The following is a 21,019-nucleotide window of genomic DNA, read 5'->3' on the forward strand; positions in this document are numbered from 1 at the left end:
TTGTTCACCATTGAAAACTGTTCCATCAGATGTTCTGTAACTACTCTGGAAACCGATTTAGGGAAAAACTAGAATGAGTGTGACGAGAGAGAAACAGTTAAGAAAGAGAGAAGATAAAGGTGACAGGCACTTAAAGGAACAGTAGGTGCCTTATGGTATCTTATATATGTTTAGCTATGTGTACTGAAACAATTTTGCAGTATACTTTTGTTATTTATTTTGGCCCATTTTCATGTAGTTTTTGCTCTGAAAATTGTAAATTGTCTAATTTCCAGAACTTGCTACATATATTTCCCTAATTGGCTTTAATTGACAACTACAAAACAATGTATTTTATACTAACATTAAAACTATGGCTAGCATTGTGTGCAGATTCAAGCCCATATAAGGGAAAAAGTGGTGGAGTTTGGCTATTGATAAACAGTTGCAGCAAACCGTTTTAAAAATGTTTAGATTTGGCTTATATGTTCTATAGAAACACAACATATATGTTTTGTAATTATAAGTTGTTTACTGTTCCTTTAGGAGATCTTGAAACTGGTATAGGGAAAATTTAAAATGATAGTGACAATTGACAAAAAGACAAACAAGGAGCAAGGGAAGTAAAAAATGTAATCACTTATAGCTTTTAGCGACAGGTAACATGCAAGAATACTATTAATCTAATATGGGTTTTATTTCAGATATTAATATTATTCACACAAGGAAATGTGTACAACTTGCATGCTGCCTTGTCTTTGTTATACCTGTTTTTGTATATACTTTCACTTGTAATACAAATGTTCTTTAACGTGCGCATAAGAGGACGCAAAATTGTCCTATCTCACAAGCTATTAATAGCGCTCCACTTGTAATCTGGCCCTATATGTCAAAACTTTGATGGTTTAGAAAGCGCATGGAATTTTAAGAGTCTTTTCAAAGTACTTCTTTTATCAAATTTACTTAGTTCTCTTGGCATATCTAGGTACGCTCAGGGCAGCAGTGCACTGCTGATGGACTGGCTTGTGTTTGGTTACTATACTATATGCTTTTTGTCATTGGCTCACCAGATGTATTCATTTGGGCCCGGCAATAAATTGCTCCTCTTGAGTGGAATTTAACTATGCATTTAACCCATTTACAGGGGTTAAACCTCATAATTATATCCACAAGAAATAATTGTACAATAATGACATGGTTCAACACATAAGAGCATTTGGTTTTTACACTTTTGGTCCTTTCAATTATTTTCAGATGGTTAGCCTTTACCGTGAGTTTTTTTTCTGATTAAGGGACAATCATTTCATTTTTGTCATTCAAAAAAGCCCAGTATTTTGTTAGTAGTTAACGCCACCTAAAACTCCAACGGAAGTGTTTTTTTTTTGTTTGTTTTTTTTTATAATTTTTATTGAGGTTGTGCGAAAACAATACAACTTATAAGAAACGACATATCATGAAAGCAAACATACATATTACATTTCAAAATGCCGACTTCCATATACACAGAAGGATAAAATTCCCAACAAGAATGAATCTAATGGAAAAAACTGGAACCTCTTTTTCTCTATTTTACATAGATTAGAACTAGCAGTTTGAATGGTCACATTTGGGTTTGTAAGCTTATGTAAATAGTATGATAAAATATATAGGTAGAATTATGCTAGAAACTCGAGCAATCCTGCAACACTAAATATGATAAACAAGGTCAACATCATACAGAACCGCAGGGATTATTAATAAACAGTGATTAGGTTGCGGCATAGGCTAGATGAGCCGCGTAGTTAGACCTCCTAAATTAGGAGGTATATTATGGGGGGGGGGGAAGGTGGTAAGTTGAATTTTTAAATGTTAGGTACCGGCTATAGACAGGTATGGTGAACCAGCACAATATAAATATATAAGATCAGGTAGAGAACTATTTGTGTAGAGCTAATATATGTGAAGTAAGGGATATCAAGCATATACCATGTGTTGGCAGCCAAAAATCCAATGGTTGCTATGGGGACATCAATTAAATGCTAGGATGATGCCTGCATAGTAAACCCCCTCAAAACACTTAATAAGATAAAAATTATCCATCTGGTAATGAAGTTGTACATGAGGGGTTCAACACAATAATATTGCCCAGATCATAGTTAGTAAACAGCGTGGAGGAAGAGGCACTTGTAACTGTTTACGAGTAGGTAAAATTAATATATATATTCTAGGCAAATAACTTTAGGTAAGATGGGAGCAAACCACAAATAATGTCTTGCCAAACTGTGAGTTTATAACATTTCGAAATGTAGATAAGTTACCAACAAACTATATACACGGGAGTGTAGGGCTGCAGTCTTCAAAAATCACGCTAACTATAGACAAACGCTAGCATTGTCTTAACATTAAATAACAATTACCATACTCCTCCACACCTACAGTCCGAGAAAGGCGCATTTACTGGCCATATGAGAGAGTAAAGGAAAGGAGTGTACCAGATTTAACTAAGCCATAGAGATACGCCCTTGTACTAAATCTTTTAAAGCCATGCTGCTTCGGCCGATAGCAGCACGGCAACTCACATTAGCATATTTAAGGGGAATCTTCCAAAGACCCAACATATTGCATATACATTGTAATATAGTAATTAAGACTGGAGGTATACTGGTTAAATAAAGTCTAGTGAGTTAAGGATGTGCCCATGAACCCAACAAACAGTACAGTCATCTAGTTACATTAAGAGAATCCCCTTACATTCTATGCATTATCAAATGTATAGTAATAAACTGCTAGTTATAATTCTGATTAAAAGTCAAACTAGAAGACTACATTTCTTAATCAGGTTGTAATTGCCAGATTCATAGGACAACAAAACTGAGCGGAGTAGCTAAAACTATGTTAATGCAGACTAGCATAGCCAAAATTGCTGCAACTGGCTCATTTAACAAGAACATGACATGCATAGTGACTGCCTGAACTAAAAAACCAATAGCCTCACTCGAAACCAGCAGCGCATTACTTGTGTATGGGCTCCCAGTCAACCTTATACTTTTATAGAACATTTAACTAGGGTGATGCATAACATATAAATAAAATGACATATGGCCATATTTGACCCAGTTCAGTCACGTAGATGCCCAGAGTTCTAACCCTCACCCTTTTTCCATGTTTGTGAAGCCGATGTATGTATCCTCTGGATGTTGGCAGTTCGGCAAAGAATTATTCCAAAATAGTCTGTTGATCTGTGACTCTTTGGGAGGAACAGGGGAGCAAGTACTCCAAAAGGAGGAAAGAGCAACGTTACTTGCGGCCCGCTTCGCCCCTTATCAACAAGTATGAAAGCTAAGGCATCTACCTGCATACATTCACAAAGTTGCAGATTTCCTGCCAGATGTAAGGCCTCCCAGACATGCTCAATCTGTATATTGGGACTCGTCGCTTTCAGGTGCACCGGAACATAAGACCTTGTGGTGGACACAATGCTGTCTCCTCTATGCCCCTGTTGCCCGACATGTACAGTCGTGTCGGCCGTAGTTGGCTGTCGCTGCGAATCCAAGTTAGAAGCGATTCCTAGCACTGCAGCTGCAGTCACAACCTGCTCAAGTTCGGGTTGAGCCAATTCAACTATTACCCAATCAATCGGTCCTTCCTTAGGCTTCAGGTCTGAAGCGGTTTCCAGCACTATCGGCAAGGTACGCTGTGTATTGTGTCGCATATCCGTACTCACAGTACTTTCTCGCACCGTCATTATGCTCCTCTCGAGACTAGAAAAATGATCATACAATAGGTTGTGTAATGCCTCTAAAAAGGTAAGGCTCAGAAGTTCCATTTTGGGCCAATCTTGTTCCGCCAGATTACTTGCCGCCATTATGTAAAATCTCGCTATCTGGAAATGCCTTCAAGGCTTAAGTCTTCTTAGCCGAGTTACTTAAATCCTTGGCCACACTGTTTTCAGTAATTTAAACTGAACTAAACGGTCAAATGTGTATTTATAAGTAGGAAATAGCCGGAGCTATACAAGCTTGCGACCGCTCAGTTTCAGTGCTGGCTCCGCCCCCCCAACGGAAGTGTTTTTGACCTGCAAATATATTAGCTAAAGTACTTGTAGTATGTGTGATAGCTTTTGCTGAGCAAGTCAAGATTGGCTCCTCTAAGTAAGGCAAATAGTGGTCGGAGCTATTGGAAAACTAACGTTGCAGATATTATATAAATTTGTTTGAAAAGGTTTGACAGAAATGTCTTGGCTACAAGGTGTTTATTATGCCTTTAATTTCTCATTTTAGATCATGTTTTGGATTGTCTTTTTATTGCTGATTAAAGCAAAATGCGTAATGTAAAGGGTAATCTTTTTCAAGACACAAAACGTTTGATGTTTATATGGCTACCCTAGATCACTTGACAAATCTGCCATGTGGCAATAGAAATGTTTGATTGTTTTGATATACATATTTATATTTTTTCCTAAGTTAAAAATATTTTTTTTTTAGCTATGCTTTGTATTAAAAAATAAATGCTATTCTGATATATAAACTTTGTACCTATGTAATGGTGTCATTTTCAGCTCCCACCACCCAAAGTCAAACCTCTCATGTCACACTGGCGGCCCCCAGGCCACAAGCTCCAGCGACTTTCACAACAGCAGCTCCCATGAGACAGCTGACTCAGCCTCATTCCCAAAATCCTGCTCAAACTGTTCAGCAAAGTGTTATGTCTCCGAGGCTGGTGCTCAGCTCTCAGGCCCGGCTGCCAAGTGAGTGTTTCCTTATACCTCTCCCTCCCCCTGAAATGCATTTAAAGGAACACTAAACCCAAAATTTTTTCTTTCATGAATCAGGTAGAGCATGCAATTTTAAGCAACTTTCTAATTTACTCCTATTATCAATTTGTCTTCGTTCTCTTGCTATTTTTATTTAAAAAGTAGGAATGTGATGCATGTAAATGTAATCCTCCAATAAGCAAGCGCTATCCATGGTGCTGAACCTAAAATGGGCTGGCTGCTAAGATTTACATTCCTGCTTTTAAAATAAAGATAGCAAGACAACGCAGAAAAATTGATAATAGAAGTAAATTAGAAAATTGCTTAAAATGTCATGCTCTATCTGAATCCTGGAAGAAAAAAAATTGGGTTCAGTGTCCCTTTAAGCTTTTATGCAGTGAATGAAAATAAATAATTACATATATTGTTGTAAGCAATAATCACTCTACTTATTTATAACTGTGTGCATGAATAAGGTTCTTTGTGTATCGTTTACAACTCAGTAAAAATTGTGTGTCTTGAGGTAAATGAACCTAAGGAGCATAAAATATGTATAAAAATAGTGATTGACAGGAAGTCATAGTTCCTACAGTCTATACAGTATTTAAGATTGAAAAAAATGTGTAGACATAGATGTATGTATAGTATAGGTATAGATTTAATGTCTGAATTTGGGACCAGTATAAAGCGTAATGCTACTGAATGGCCATTCTTTCTCATTTGGTATTTGTCACGCCCACCTACAACCTCATCCTTATTGAAATCAGTCTGTGTGAAAAGAGGAAGCCCCTGTTATGTCATGAGTCCTAGGGGCAATGTATGCTTGTTTAACGCTACTTTTTCTGTAACTTGTGTTTCTCAGTCTTAACTTCAGCTATGTCTCCTGTTCCAGTAATTAAAGGGTACAAATGTCAAATTTGCTGTCCTATATTTTCTTTCCAAAGGTGGTGAGGTGGTAAAAATAGCTCAGCTGGCTAGTGCAGGAGGAGCACAAGGTCGGATAGCTCAGCCTGAAACCCCTGTCACTCTGCAGTTCCAAGGGAATAAATTCACCCTGTCCCAGAGCCAGCTGCGGCAGCTCACTACAGGCCAGCCACTTCAGCTGCAAGGTAATCTAGTATGGCATACCATTCCAGAATTTGTTGTGGGTAACTAGACAGCATGAATATGAAAACCCCTGTTAGTAATAGGTCCTCTAACTACCTACAAAACCTGTTGTAAAGTTGTAGCCATTTTATATTGTCATTAGTTGTTGTTTTTATATAAATATATGTATATATAATGTGTGTGTATGTATGTATGTATATATATATATATATATATATAGAGAGAGAGAGAAGAGACACAAGCGCCCAAAGCACCTCTAAGGGTAAACCGTTTTATTTAACACATAAAAAAGCGCATAGTAAAAAATGCACGTACAAGATAAAAACTATAATATGCAAATAGTGAAGAATATCACTGTGTACTCCTTCCCCGCAAGTGTAGGACCGTCTTGTGTCGGATAGATCTCCTACTGTATGCACTAGTCCAACAGGTAATTGACTCTCACGTAACCTCAACGCGTTTCATCTGGTGACACCTCTTGAGAAAGTCTGGGTGTCACCAGATGAAACGCGTTGAGGTTATGTGTACCTCTACCAATGCAAGTCGCACATCAGCCTTTGAGAGTTAATTACCTGTTGGACTAGTGCATACAGTAGGAGATCTATGCGACACAAGACGGTCCTACACTTGCGGATGAGTACACAGTGATATTCTTCACTATTTGCATATTATACTTTTTATCTTGTACGTGCAATTTTTTACTATGCGCTTTTTTTATGTGTTAAAAAAAACTGCCTATTGGATGAAAAGGAGTTTTGCATGTTGCGGGACACAACTGCTATACCACCTCTCCTGACACTCCAAAAATAGGACAGTAATCAAAAGGTCGGTGATCTGGGGTTGGAAATCACTCACAGCTTTAAGCCTATTACATAACTTTGGACACATATACATCTAGACTTTCTGTGCTATAGTGTAAAAATCCCAGATTCCTGAGTATTCCTTCTTGAGAGTCCACTAGACCATTGATATGTATATATAATATGTCCAAGCATTTGTCGTAATTTTGTGATACCTTATTTTTAGTTTCAGGGAAGCGCAACAGTTTTTTGATATATTGTTTCAAATATATATATATATATATATATATATATATATATATATATATATATATATATATATATATATATATATATATATATATATATATATATATATATATATATATATATATCTAGTATGCGCGTATTTTACGTTCCTTTTTCGAACAGTCAGGATTACTGTGTGCTCCTTTTCTATTTGTGGCATTGTGAGTATATTGGTTCTGTATATGTGCCTCAGTTTTTATATGTTCTAGCCTTTTAGTCATTTTCATTAAATGTATGACTAGGTCTATTTAAAATGTTTGGTACATTTAATTTAGATGAAAAATTAAACTGATTGTGTGTACAGAAAAAAACTTTATGTAGTGCTTTTGTAGTGGATACACTATGCCCTCTTCATTTTCTGACTTCCAGTACCCGTAGGGAAAAAGTTGGAGACACAGCTTGTAATGTCAATAATGTGTTTCTAATAGGAAGTGTAAATAGACAGTACTTTATCAGATTCAGAATTCTTCTTAATCAGAGGCCTAACTACATTTGAGGGCTTTTCTTGCCACGGTATTCTGTCTTTCCAATAGATTAAGTAAGGAAACTAATTAATGTAGTTTTTTACTCAATTTAAGTTAAAGAGGAAGTATTAAATGTATGAGGTAGATTAATTTTTTGAATGCTGGATATGGCTGTGTTTGCCTGTAGAAACCGCCACCTATATGAAAAATTGAATTACTGCAATATAGACTATAAAAAAAATCTATCTACACAATAGACAGCAGAATAAATCAATATCCAAGTTAGGGGAGAGAGATTAGCCTAGTATCTTTAAATACAATTAACTCTTATCAGCTGCCTTTTCTGAGTACATTTTCCTTTTAAGATCAAAGTATATGCTGCTAATTATTGTTTATGCTGTATTTGACAAGCAGTTTATAATCAGTTTGTGTTTATTTGCTCATACTTGTTGTTTTCTATCCTGTACTAGGTAATGTTCTTCAGATTGTCTCTGCCCCAGGACAGTACCTTCGCCAGCAGGGTTCTGTTGTCTTACCAACTGTGCCACATGGTACACCAGCTAATACCATAAGAAACCAGCAGCTTGCTGGATCCCTCCATCCCGGTGCAGTGACGACACCTGGTATGTATCTAGACTATTAATCTAGCACACTAATAGTTTTAAAAATGTAATGGAGGGGATTGTCTATGTCTAACCTCAACATTTTTCATCAAAATATTATTTGATAATCCCTTAATGGTTGAACAGCTAGTAGCCATATGATAAGTTGATATCCTAAGCTTTTTTTTCTCAAAATTAATTTTCCATCAGGACTTTGACAAGTATCATATTTGTGTTTTTATCCCCCCCCCCCCCCCCATCTAGCTTCTGTAATTGGGAAGAGCGTGCAAGGTGTTTCTACCGTATCTGACCCTGCAACTAAATCTACTCCAACTGCTATTAGTTCTTCACAGGTATTACAATATTTTTGTTCTGAAATAAGGGGTTAATAATTTAGGGGTAAATAAGGACCATCTTCATGTGCTTATACAAAAAAATTATATTAACAAATGTATGCGTTGATAATTAAATTGAAGTTAAAAACATGAAAAGCTAGAGTTGAAACAAATATGTTTACATACACAGTCGTCATGTACATTATTCGGTTTGGGTCCATATGTTGAAAAAATCCCTTCCAAGATGTGTCAGCAGTTTCTACCTTTACTTGCATTGACCATTGTCTCTGACTATCTTTCTTTTACAAGATACGATGAGTCCACGGATTTCATCCTTGTGGGATATCGCCTCCTGGTCAGCAGGAGGAGGCAATGTGCTCCTCCCTTCCTTCCCACTCCAGTCATTCTTTTTGCCTGTGTTAGTGTAGGAAGAGGTAAAGTGAGGTGTTAGTTTAGATTCTTCAGTCAAGAGTTTATTATTTTAAAATGGTACCAGTGAGTGCTATTTTATTTAGGGTGTAGCCGTATTCCTTGTCAGCCACTAGAGTAGAGCTACAGGTGGTTTTAAAGCAATGGGAACTGGTGGGATTCACTTCTCACTGCGCCTCCCATACTATGTGCTGCCCTGCTGATGATGGTCTTAGCAGATATTATCTAAGACCCTGTTTGTTCCCACAGATCTACAGGAGGAGATGAAAAGGGCCTCTTCATCGTGTGGGACAAGTCATGCTGCGCTCAGCATTGAGGTATGTGCAGTCTTTAATTTCTGGGACACTAAGTAGCTCAGAACTGACTGGCCTTTATTTCCTATATAAAGTAAGGGGTAATCAATTTGTACTAATACTTATATGCATAGGGTATTCCCCTCATGGCTCTGTGGCTGCCGTAATTACCGTGGGCTCTTTATACTATTAGCCCGGTTGAAAGGAGTGTAGGCTTATCGCTGGGGATCGGTAGCTTGGAGTTATATACTCCGGTTTACTCTGCTCTAACATTTGCCATAATAGGCAGTGCACTTGGGGGACACATTGATTATTTCACTTGTCCGGCATTAGTTTTTCTGACATGTTGATTACTACTTCACCGGGTTGAGTTTGTTTACCGCCCACGAAGGGCGGGGCTTAGTATTCGCGCACTTAGCCGCGCAGTTATTCCGGAAAGGAGATAGACGTTTACAGGAAGTGACCCGATCGGCAGTATACTTTTAGGCATGCCGAAATCAAGGAGATAGTCGTTGCGTGGGGACAGGTAGGTGCCGCAGCAGAGCTATGGCGAGGTGCAAGTGTTTGCTTTCTGTCCCTAAGACATTGCTCCGTTTCAGAGAGTGTAATTTTAAATCCAAGAGTAAAAAACGCAGTTTCTTCTGTTTTTTTTTTTTTTTTTTCCTTTATCGAGTTTTGAGCTGTAAAATTTGAACAATTTTATTTTTTAAAGACACAGTACACTTGTTTTTCAAAGTTTTTTTGTTATCAGTTATATTAGGCTGATTGCATGTTATTTATGTTTTGAATTCATCACATAATTATCAGTACCTCGACCACCTGTTACTTTTTGTCCCTCATGCACTGAGAGGGCATTACAGTTTAGAGAGCAGATTTTCTTTAATAAAAGTATATTTAAGGCGGATGTTTCTCAGACTGATGGAATTCAGAGTATGCCGCAACTTTCTCCCCAAGCGTCACAGCCTTTAACGCCCGCTCAAGCGGCACCAAGTTCCTCTGCAGCTTCTGCTGCAATTACTCTACAGGACATCGCTGCGAAAGTTTCATCTACACTTTCTGAGGCGTTATCTGCATTTCCTGTACTTCAAGGCAAACGCAGTAGGAAGGATATCCACATGGTCCATACAACTTCTGATGCTTTAATGGCGATCTCAGATATACCCTCCCAGGGCTCTGAATTGGAGGGTACAGAGGTCCTATCCGAAGGTGAACTTTCTGACTCAGGAAGTGTCTTACCTCTGACGGATTCAGATGTGGTATCTTTCAGGTTTAAGCTTGAACACCTCCGCCTGTTGCTAAGGGAGGTTTTGGTAACTCTGGATGACTGTGATTCAATAGTGGTTCCTCTAGAGAAATTGAGTAAGTTGGACAGATACTTGGAGGTCCCTTCTTATTCTGATGTTTTTCCAGTTCCTAAGAGGACTTCAGAAATTATTGCTAAGGAATGTGAGAGACCGGTATTCCATTCTCCCCTTCTCCTGTTTTCAAGAAAATGTACCCTATAGTTAATCTTGGCAGACGGTCCCTAAGGTGGAGGGAGCTATTTCCACCTTAGCTAAACAAACTACTATCCCTATCGAGGATAGTTGTGCCTTTAAAGACCCTATGGATAAGAAATTAGAGGGTCTCCTTAAAAAGATCTATGTTCACCAGGGGTTGCTATTGCAACCGGCGGCCTGCATTGTTACGGTTACGACTGCTGCTGCTTTTTGGTTTGATGCTTTGGAAAAATCTCCTAAAACTGAGACTTCTTTGGAAGAAATACAGGTTAGGATTAAAGCTCTAAAATTGGCTAATTCCTTTATTACTGATGCTTCTTTGCAGATTACCAAATTGGCGGCTAAGAGTTCAGGATTTTTCATCTTAGCACGCAGAGCCTTATGGTTGAAATTTTGGTCTGCGGATGTGTCATCTAAGTCTAAGCTTTTGGCCATTTCTTACAAGGGGAAGACCCTGTTCAGGCCTGACTTGAAGGAAATTTCTGACATCACGGGAGGTAAGGGTCATTCCCTCCCTCAGGATAGGAAGTCCAAACAGAAAGGGCGACAGAGTAATTTTCGTTCCTTTCGAAATTTCAAGGGAGTTCCCCCGTCCTCTTCCTCTAAACAGGAAGGGAACTATTCACAAACCAAGTCCACTTGGAGACCCAACCAGTCTTGGAACAAGGGTAAATAATGCAAGAAGCCTTCTGTTGTTTCCAAGTCGGCATGAAGGGTCGGCCCCAGATCCGGGACCGGATCTAGTGGGGGGCAGACTCTCTCTTTTCGTCCAGGCTTGGATAAGAGATGTTCAGGATCCCTGGACACTAGAAATTGTATCTCAGGGATATCAGTTGGAGTTCAGAAACTCTTTCCCCAGAGGAAGGTTTCTTCTTTCTCGATTATCTGCAGATCAGATAAAAAGAGAGGCGTTCTTACGTTGTGTAGGAGACCTCTCTTCCATGGGAGTAATATGTCCTGTTCCAATACATGGACAGGGGTTTTATTCAAATCTCTTTGTAGTTCCCAAAAAAGAGGGAAAGTTCCGTCCTATTTTAGACCTCAAAAGTCTAATCAAGTTTCTCAGAGTTCCATCATTCAAGATGGAAACTATTCGTATCATTCTTCCATTGATCCAGGAGGGTCAATTTATGACTACTGTGGATCTAAAGGATGCATATCTTCATGTTCCTATCCACAGAGATGATCACAAGTTCCTGAGGTTTGCCTTCCTGGACAAAAATTTTCAGTTCGTGGCTCTTCCTTTCGGTCTGGCCACGGCACCCAAAATTTTCACAAAAGTTCTGGGGTCTCTGCTGGCGGTTCTAAGACCGCGGGGCATTGCAGTGACGCCTTATCTGGACGGTATTCTGATCTAGGCTTCGTCTTATCAGTTAGCAAAGTCTCATACCGACATTGTTCTATTCTTCCTGAGGACTCACGGGTGGAAGGTGAATCTGGAAAAGAGTTTGGTAGTTCCACAGACAAGGGTTCCTTTCCTGGGAACTCTAATCGATTCTCTATCCATGAAGATCTTTTTGACGGAGGTCAGAAATTTAAAGATTCTGCATACATGCCGAGCCCTTCAAATCAATCCTCGGCCGTCAGTGGCTCAGTGCATGGAGGTAATTGGATTGATGGTAGAAGCGATGGACATCATTCCGTTTGCTCGTTTTCATCTCAGACCTCTGCAACTGAGCATGCTCAGTCAGTGGAATGGAGATTATACAAATTTATCTCCTCAAATACATCTAGATCAGGAGACAAGGGACTCTCTTCTATGGTGGTTGTCGCTGGATCAGCTATCCCAGGGGACATGCTTCCGCAGACCCCCATGGGTGATAGAGACAACGGATGCCAGCCTGATAGGATGGGGAGCAGTCTGGAACTCCCTGAGGGCCCAGGGTGTATGGACTCAAATGGAGTCTCTACTTCCCATCAATATCCTAGAGTTGAGAGCAATATTTAATGCGCTTCAGGCTTGGCCTCAGTTGACTTTGGCCAAGTTCATCAGATTCCAGTCGGACAACATTACGACTGTAGCTTACATCAATCATCAGGAAGGAACAAGGAGTTCCTTAGCGATGACAGAAGTAACCAAGATAATTCAGTGGGCGGAGTCTCACTCTTGTTATCTGTCTGCGATCCACATCCCAGGTGTGGAAAACTGGGAAGCGGATTTTCTGAGCAGACAGACATTTCATCCGGGAGAATGGGAACTCCATCCAGAGGTATTTGCCAACCTGATTCTCAGATGGGGCAGGCCGGAGTTGGATCTTATGGCGTCTCGTCAGATTGCCAAGCTTCCGAGATACGGGTCCAGGTCCAGGGATCCCCAGGCCGAGCTTATAGATGCCTTGGCAGTACCTTGGTCTTTCAGCCTAGCTTATGTGTTCCCTCCATTTGCTCTCCTTCCCCGGGTGATTGCTCGAGTCAAACAGGAGAGGGCTTCGGTGATCCTCATCGCTCCTGCGTGGCCTCGCAGGACTTGGTATGCCAATCTGGTGGACATGTCATCTCAGCCACCGTGGAAGCTTCCATTGAGGAAAGACCTTCTCATTCAGGGACCCTTCCATCATCCGAATCTAGTTTCTCTGCCGCTAACTGCTTGGAGATTGAGCACTTAATTTTATCTAAGCGAGGGTTTTCTGATTCGGTCATAGATACCTTGATTCAGGCACGTAAGCCTGTTACTAGAAAAATTTACCATAAGATATGGCGTAAATATCTTTATTGGTGCGAATCCAAGGGCTACTCATGGAGTAAGGTTAGGATTCCCAGGATTTTGTCTTTACTCCAAGAGGGATTGGAGAAAGGGTTGTCAGCAAGTTCCTTAAAGGGACATATTCCTACTTTATCTATTTTGTTACACAAGCGTCTGGCAGATGTTGCAGATGTTCAACTTTTTGTCAGGCTCTGACTAGAATCAGGCCTGTGTTTCGACCAATTGCTCCTCCTTGGAGTTTGAATTTAGTTCTTAAAGTTCTTCTAGGGGTTCAGTTTGAACCTATGCATTCCATGGATATTAAGTTATTATCTTTGAAAGGTTTATTTTTGGTTGCTATTTCTTCTTCTCGCAGAGTTTCTGAGCTTTCGGCATTACAATGTGATTCTCCTTATCTTATTTTTCATTCTGATAAGGTGGTGTTACGTACCAAACCTGGTTTTCTTCCTAAGGTTGTTTCAAATAAAAATATTAATCAGGAAATTGTTGTTCCTTCCTTGTGTCTTAATCCTTCTTCTAAGAAGGAGCGTCTGTTACATAATTTGGACGTGGTCCGTGCCTTGAAGTTCTACTTACAGGCGACTAAGGATTTTCATCAATCGTCTTCCTTTTTTGTCTTTTTTTCAGGGAAACGTAGGGGTCAGAAAGCTACGGATACCTCTCTTTCTTTTTGGCTGAAGAGTATCATCCGTTTTGCATATGAGACTGCTGGACAGCAGCCTCCTGAACGAATTACGGCTCATTCCACTAGGGCTGTGGCTTCCTCATGGGCATTCAAAAATGAGGCTTCTGTTGATTTGCAAAGCTGCAACTTGGTCATCTCTTCACACTTTTTCCAAATTTTATAAATTTGATACTTTTGCTTTGTCTGAGGCTGTTTTTGGGAGGAAAGTTCTTCAAGCAGTGGTGCCTTCCGTTTAGGTTCCCTGTCTTGTCCCTCCCGTTTCATCCGTGTACTATAGCTTTGGTATTGTATCCCACAAGTAAGGATGAAATCCGTGGACTCATCGTATCTTGTAAAAGAAAAGGAAATTTATTCTTACCTGATAACTTTGTTTCTTTTACGATACGATGAGTCCACGGCCCACCCTGTTTTTCTAAGACAGGTCTTTAATTTTGTTGAACATCAGTCACCTCTGCACCTTGGCTTTTCCTTTCTCTTCTTAAGTTCGGTCGAATGACTGGTGTGGGAGAGAAGGGAGGAGCTATATATAGAGCTCTGCTGTGGTGCTCTTTGCCTCCTCCTGCTGACCAGGAGGCGATATCCCACAAGTAAAGATGAAATTCGTGGACTCATAGTATTGTAAAAGAAACAAATTTATCAGGTAAGAATACATTTCCTTTTTATAATGCTTAGATTGGATGTTTTGAAGATAATATACTTTTGTATTATATTGTGACCAAATTAAATTTATTTCATATATATATGTTTACTATTATAAATATTTGTGTATGTATACTTTTTAATATGTACCTATTACTTTTTAAGCAGATTTATTTGTTTATATAAGCTAGCTATACCCTAAAATTCTTTTAAATATTCTTGCATTGAAATGAAGGCGTCCGTAGAAGAAAAGCAGCGTATTATCAGAGAGCGTCTGGACCGTCTCTTTTCCTGTAACGAGCGACGATGTGGTCGGGTCCCTGTGTATGGGGCAGATTTGTTATCTCTCTGCTCTTTGAGACCAACTGGGGTCACAAATATAAGCTCACACTCACAGTGGAGATGGGCTGGATCTGCAAACTGTTTCCTCTCTTCCTGCAATCCTGTGGATTCCAGCGACCTTCTGCGGCACCTCATCCTGTCCACAGATCAGCAGAAGGCTGCCCTGGGAACTCTCGCAAGGAGGTTATTAATCTCTCTTTCATCTATGTCTATACATAACAATATACCTATATTGTGCTGAATGTTGGTTTTAATTTATTCCCTATGGCCATGCCTTTCCTGTGGCATCTTTATTTCTAGCATATTGTCTGGTACTACTACAGGCTTTAAATTACCTATCTTCTTTCTCAAGAGTGTAGTGTAAGCCAGCTTTTTTGTTTTATGTATTATCCACTAAACTTTAATTTGTTTTATGTATGGATTTATTGTATTTATTTGTAGTATCTCTTGCTATGCTGTGTGACTGATTCCTCATCCTTACTCCAGGGTTAAGGTTCCATCTATTCCCTGGCATTGCCTGAGGATAAAGCATTTGCTCTCATTCCATCTCTGGAAATTTTGTTTTCCTCCTAACTGGTTATGTTGAGCGAACATTTCCTTCCATCCTGTTTTCTTTCTAATGACACGATGAGTCCACGGATCATCTAATTACTATTGGGATATTCACCTCCTGGCCAGCAGGAGGCGGCAAAGCGCACCACAGCAAAGCTGTTAAATATCACCTCCTTTCTATCCAACTCCAGTCATTCTCTTTGCCTACGTTAGTGTTAGGAAGTGGTAAAGTTAGGTGTCTGAAAAGATTCTTCAATCAAGAGTTTATTATTTTATTTTCAATACTAGTATGTGCTGTTTTTACTCCAGGGTGTAGCTGAAGTCCATTTCAGTCTCTTCAGTAGAGCATTGGTGGCTTTTAAGCAAAGGGAACTTGTGGGACATAATTCTCACTGCACCTCCCTCATATTTAAATAAAAGTTGCTGCCCTTATTATTTTCCACAGGTCAATGTGAGGGAAAGAACCTATCCAAACCAAGTGAGCTGCCTTGCTGCCAGGCAGATTTTATTGAGGTAAGTGTTAATTTATTTTCTTAAGCAGCTTTAAGGAAAAGACATGGCACTTTACTATTTCCCTAACAGGGATATTTAATACATTACTTCTAGTGTTGTAAGGGGGATTATGTATGGCAGTATTGCAGGCACTGGGGACTTGAGGAGAACTTGGCTCATTTTGATGGTTTTATTAACGTTTTAAGACGTGAAGATGTCTGCTGAGACGTTATTTTTGACACGCCCACTATAGGCGCGGCTTGTATGAGGTAAAAATGTATCTATTGCGCATTTTGTTATTCTCTCACTTCCTGTGTATGGAGGAGAGATATCTGCATCTTATTGTTTTTCAAGTTTAACTGTCATTGTTAGCCTGTCATTACTGAAACGGCTCCAGTTTAGATTCAGGTTTTAAAAAATAAAGCAGTTTCTTTTTAAATAGGCACCTCAGCAAAGCTATTGCTGAGGTATAGAGGCTGTTTGAGGTGTTAAGACGTTTTTATTACTCAATGTCTTGTAAAATAAAGCAGTTTCGTTTTAGTATTTGTTCAAAAAATAAAGCAGTTTCGTTTTTGCATTGCATCAAAATTAAAGCAGTTTAGTTTTAAAATTTAAAGAAACAATAATGTTTTTTTTTCTTTATTTAAATTGTTCATAATTTAATTATTTATATTTATTCTGTTAAGATGGACCAAGAGTCAGTTACAGATTACAGATGTCCTTTGTTTGAATGCTAATATTGAACCACCAATTTCTTTTTGTTCCTCATGTGTTGAGAGAACATTAAATCTTAAGGATAGATTTTTTTGAGCCTATATTGTCTAAGACGGATGCTGTCCAGGAGTCTTCTGACAATGTGCAAAATATGCTGCATTTTTCTCCTCAGGTGTCCCAAATTTTAGTACCCATTTAATTCAGTGCCCTGCGCTTCCTCTTAAGCTCCGGCTGAGGTCTCCTTGCAAGACATTGCTTCCCTCATGTCTTCTGCAGTTTCTGATGCGTTTTCTGCTTTTCCCATGCTACAGTTCCTTTCGGACTAGCTACAGCTCCCAGAATTTTCTAAGGTTCTGGGATCTCTGTTGGCAGTGCTCCGGTTACAGGGTATTGCAGTGGGGCCTTATCTGGACGACATTCTGATTCAGGCCCAGTCTTTTTTCATCTAGCAAGCTCCCACACAGAGATGCTTGTATCCTTCCTGCGCTCTCACGGTTGGAAGGAGAATCTGGAAAAGTGACTTCGGACGCCAGCCTGACAGGTTGGGGAACAGTCTGGGGCCTTCTCAGGGGACATGGACTCGGGAAGAATCTGTTCTCCCCATAAACGTTCTAGAGCTAAGAGCAATCTTCAAGCTCTTCTGGCCTGGCCTCAGTTAGCTTCTGCCCGGTTTATCAGATTTCAGTCGGACAACATAACCTCAGTGGCTTACATCAACCATCAGGGTGGAACTCTGAGTTCTTTGGCCATGAAAGAGGTGTCCAAGATTATTAATTTGGCGGAGACCCACAACTGTTGTCTATCTGCGATCCACATTCCAGGACATTTGGGAAGCGGATTTTCTGAGCCGACAGACCTTTCACCCAGGGGAATGGGAATTGCATCCAGAAGTGTTTACCAACTTGATTCTCAAATGGGGACAGCCGGATCTAGATGTCATGGCATCTCGTCAGAATGACAAGCTCCCAAGGTACGGGTCGAGGTCCAGGGACCCTCAGGCAGTTCTAATAGATGCTCTGACAGTTCCTTGCAATTTCAATCTTGCATAACTATTTACTCCGTTCGCTCTCCTTCCTTGGGTCATTGCTCGGATCAAGCTAGAGAGGGTGTCGGTGATTCTCATTGCTCCGACGTGGCCTCGCAGGATTTGGTATGCAGACCTAGTGGAGATGTCATCTCTCCCTCCTTGGAAACTTCCATTGAGAAAGGACCTTCTACTTCAAGGGCCCTTCCTTCCTCCAAATCTAGTTTCTCTGAAGCTGACTGCTTGAAGATTGAACAATTAATTTTATCTAAGCGTGGTTTTTCAGATCAGGTCATTGAGACTATGATTCAGGCTTGCAAGCCTGTTACCAGGAAAATTTACCATAAGATTTGGCGTAAATATCTGTATTGGTGTGATTCCAAAGGCTAATCTTGGAGTAGAGTTCGGATTCCTAGGATTTTATCTTTTCTCCAAGAGGGTTTGGAGAATGGGTTATCGGCAAGCTCCTTGAAAGGTCAAATTTCTGCCTTATCTATTTTGTTACATAAACCTCTGGCAGAAGTACCAGATGTTCAATCGTTCTGTCAGGCCTTGGTCAGAATCAGGCCTGTGTTCAAACCTGAACCTGGAGTCTTAATCTTGTTCTTAAGGTTCTTCTGCAGGCTCCTTTTGAACCTATGCATTCCTTAGATATTAAGTTATCTTGGAAGGTTTTGTTTCTTGTTGCTATTTCTTCTGCTCGTAGAGTCTCTGAACTTTCGGCTTTACAGCATGAGTCTCCCTGTCTTATCTTTCATTCAGATAAGGTTGTTTTACGTACTAAATTGGGTTTTCTTCCTAAAGTAGTTTCAGATCGGAACATTAATCAGGAGATTGTTGTTCCTTCTTTATGTCCTAATCCTTCTTCTCATAAGGAACGTCTTCTGCACAACCTAGACGTGGTTTGTGCTCTGAAATTCTATTTACAGGCGACTAAGGATTATCGTCAGTCTTCTGCTCTGTTTGTAGTTTTCTCTGGGAAACGTAAGGGGCAGAAAGCTACAGCTACTTCTCTTTCTTTGTGGCTGAAGAGTATAATTTGCTTCGCCTATGAAACTGCTGGACAGCAGCCTTCTGAGAAGGTTACGGCTCATTCTATGAGGGCTGTTTCCTCTTCCTGGGCATTCAAAAATGAAGCTTCTGTAGAACAGATTTGCAAGGCTGCAACTTGGTCCTCTACATACTTTTTCAAAATTCTATAAATTTGATACTTTTGCCTCGGCTGAGGCTTCCTTTGGGAGAAAGATTCTTCAAGCAGTGGTGCCTTCTGTTTAGGTTCCCTGTCTTGTACCTCCCTTATCATCTGTGTCCTCTAGCTTGGGTATTGATTCCAATAGTAATTAGATGATCTGTGGACTCATCGTGTCATTAGAAAGAAAACCTTACCTGATAAATGTATTTATTTCTTGACACGATAAGTCCACGGCCCGCCCTGTTTTTGATGACAGGATATTTTTTGTTATGTTATAAACCTCAAGCACCTCTGCACCTTGTTGCTTTCTTTCTCTCCTTTACTTCGGTCGAATGACTGGGGTTGGATAGAAGAGAGGTGATATTTAACAGCTTTGCTGTGGTGCTCTTTGCCGCCTCCTGCTGGCCAGGAGGTGAATATCCCAATAGTAATTAGATGATCCGTGGACTCATTGTGTCAAGAATAAATTTATCAGGCAAGCATAAATTTCGTTTTTTTCATTTTCCCTGTAACATTTGCTCTATTACTCATGAGTGCATTTATATTTTATTTCTAGGGCTCTCTGTGTTGTTGCACCTGCGGTTGCGAGTCCTCCTGTACTGATTGTGCCACATTCTCCTCCTACTTACACTCATGCTATAAAGATCCTGAGTCACGGTCTGAGAGAGCTTGTATCGCCTTCCCTGCAGTGTCTTCGTGAGAGAACATCCCCTTATTGTGTGCAGTTTCCTGACCTACGGCTCATCCAGTGTGATTCAGGTAGCTTTGAAGAAGTGTGTAAAAATATATAATGCAAAAGAGTGAGAGGAATGTAAAGTCCAACACTTGTCATTTATATAAAAAAGCAGATTTTAAACATTACACAAGTTTCTTTGCAAACATTGCTTTATACTTCTCCAGACATTTAACCCCTTAAGGACCAAGGCCTTTTTTCAATTTCTTTCCCTTAAAGACCAGGGCTATTTTTACATTTCTGCTGTGTTTATGTTTAGCTGTAATTTTCCTCTTACTCATTTACTGTACCCACACATATTATATACCGTTTTTCTTGCCACTAAATGGACTTTCTAAAGATACCATTATTTTCATCATATCTTATAATTTATTATTAAAAAAATTATAAAATATGAGGAAAAAATGGAAAAAAACACACTTTTTCTAACTTTGACCCCAAAATCTGTTACACATCTACAACCACCAAAAAACACCCATGCTAAATAGTTTCTAAATTTTGTCTTGAGTTTAGAAATACCCAATGTTTACATCTTCTTTGCTTTTTTTGCAAGTTATAGGGCCATAAATACAAGTAGCACTTTGCTATTTCCAAACCATTTTTTTTCAAAATTAGCGCTAGTTACATTAGAACACTAATATCTTTCAGGAATCCCTGAATATCCATTGACATGTATATATTTTTTTTTAGTAGACATCCCAAAGTATTGATCTAGGCCAATTTTGGTATATTTCATGCCACCATTTCACCGCCAAATGCGATCAAATACAAAAAATAGTTCACTTTTTCACAATTTTTTTCACAAACTTTCGGTTTCTCACTGAAATTATTTACAAACAGCTTGTGCAATTATGGCATAAATGGTTGTAAATTTTTCTCTGGGATCCCGTTTGTTCAAAAATAGCAGACATATATGGCTTTGGCGTTGCTTTTTGGTAATTAGAAGGCCGCTAAATGCCACTGTGCACCACACGTGTATTATGCCCAGCAGTGAAGGGGTTAATTAGGGAGCATGTAGGGAGCTTTTTGGGGTAATTTTAGCTTTAGTGTAGTGTAGTAGACAACCCCAAGTATTGATCTAGGCCCATTTTGGTATATTTCATGCTACCATTTCACCGCCAAATGCAATCAAATTAAAAAAAGTTTAAATTTTTCACAATTTTAGGTTTCTCACTGAAATCATTTACAAACAGCTTGTGCAATTATGGCACAAATGGTTGTAAATGCTTCTCTGGGATCCCCTTTGTTCAGAAATAGCAGACATATATGGCTTTGGCGTTGCTTTTTGGTACTTAGAAGGCCGCTAAATGCCGCTGCGCATCACACGTGTATTATGGCTAGCAGTGAAGGGGTTAATAGGTAGCTTGTAGGGAGCTTGCAGGGTTAATTTTAGCTTTAGTGTAGAGCTCAGCCT

At 39.6% G+C, this 21,019-nt stretch overlaps 1 protein-coding gene and 1 non-coding gene across 5 annotated transcripts in view; both read left to right on the forward strand.

The window, feature by feature from the left end:
* Positions 1–21,019, forward strand: part of LOC128648915 (E1A-binding protein p400) — a 459,430-nt gene that overhangs the window by 62,806 nt on the left and 375,605 nt on the right. For all 4 annotated transcript variants that reach the window (XM_053701869.1, XM_053701871.1, XM_053701873.1 and 1 more), the window contains 6 exons: positions 4,517–4,705; positions 5,656–5,820; positions 7,841–7,993; positions 8,237–8,325; positions 14,792–15,081; positions 19,429–19,631. In XM_053701869.1, the coding sequence (XP_053557844.1) occupies positions 4,517–4,705; positions 5,656–5,820; positions 7,841–7,993; positions 8,237–8,325; positions 14,792–15,081; positions 19,429–19,631 (1,089 nt within the window). The remainder of the gene's footprint in view (positions 1–4,516; positions 4,706–5,655; positions 5,821–7,840; positions 7,994–8,236; positions 8,326–14,791; positions 15,082–19,428; positions 19,632–21,019) is intronic.
* Positions 15,365–15,493, forward strand: LOC128650699 (small nucleolar RNA SNORA49). Its single transcript, XR_008400961.1, has one exon. It is a non-coding gene; the product is annotated as a small nucleolar RNA SNORA49 (small nucleolar RNA).

The sequence above is a fragment of the Bombina bombina genome, chromosome 2, assembly GCF_027579735.1.
Source record: "Bombina bombina isolate aBomBom1 chromosome 2, aBomBom1.pri, whole genome shotgun sequence".
NCBI lineage: Eukaryota > Metazoa > Chordata > Amphibia > Anura > Bombinatoridae > Bombina > Bombina bombina.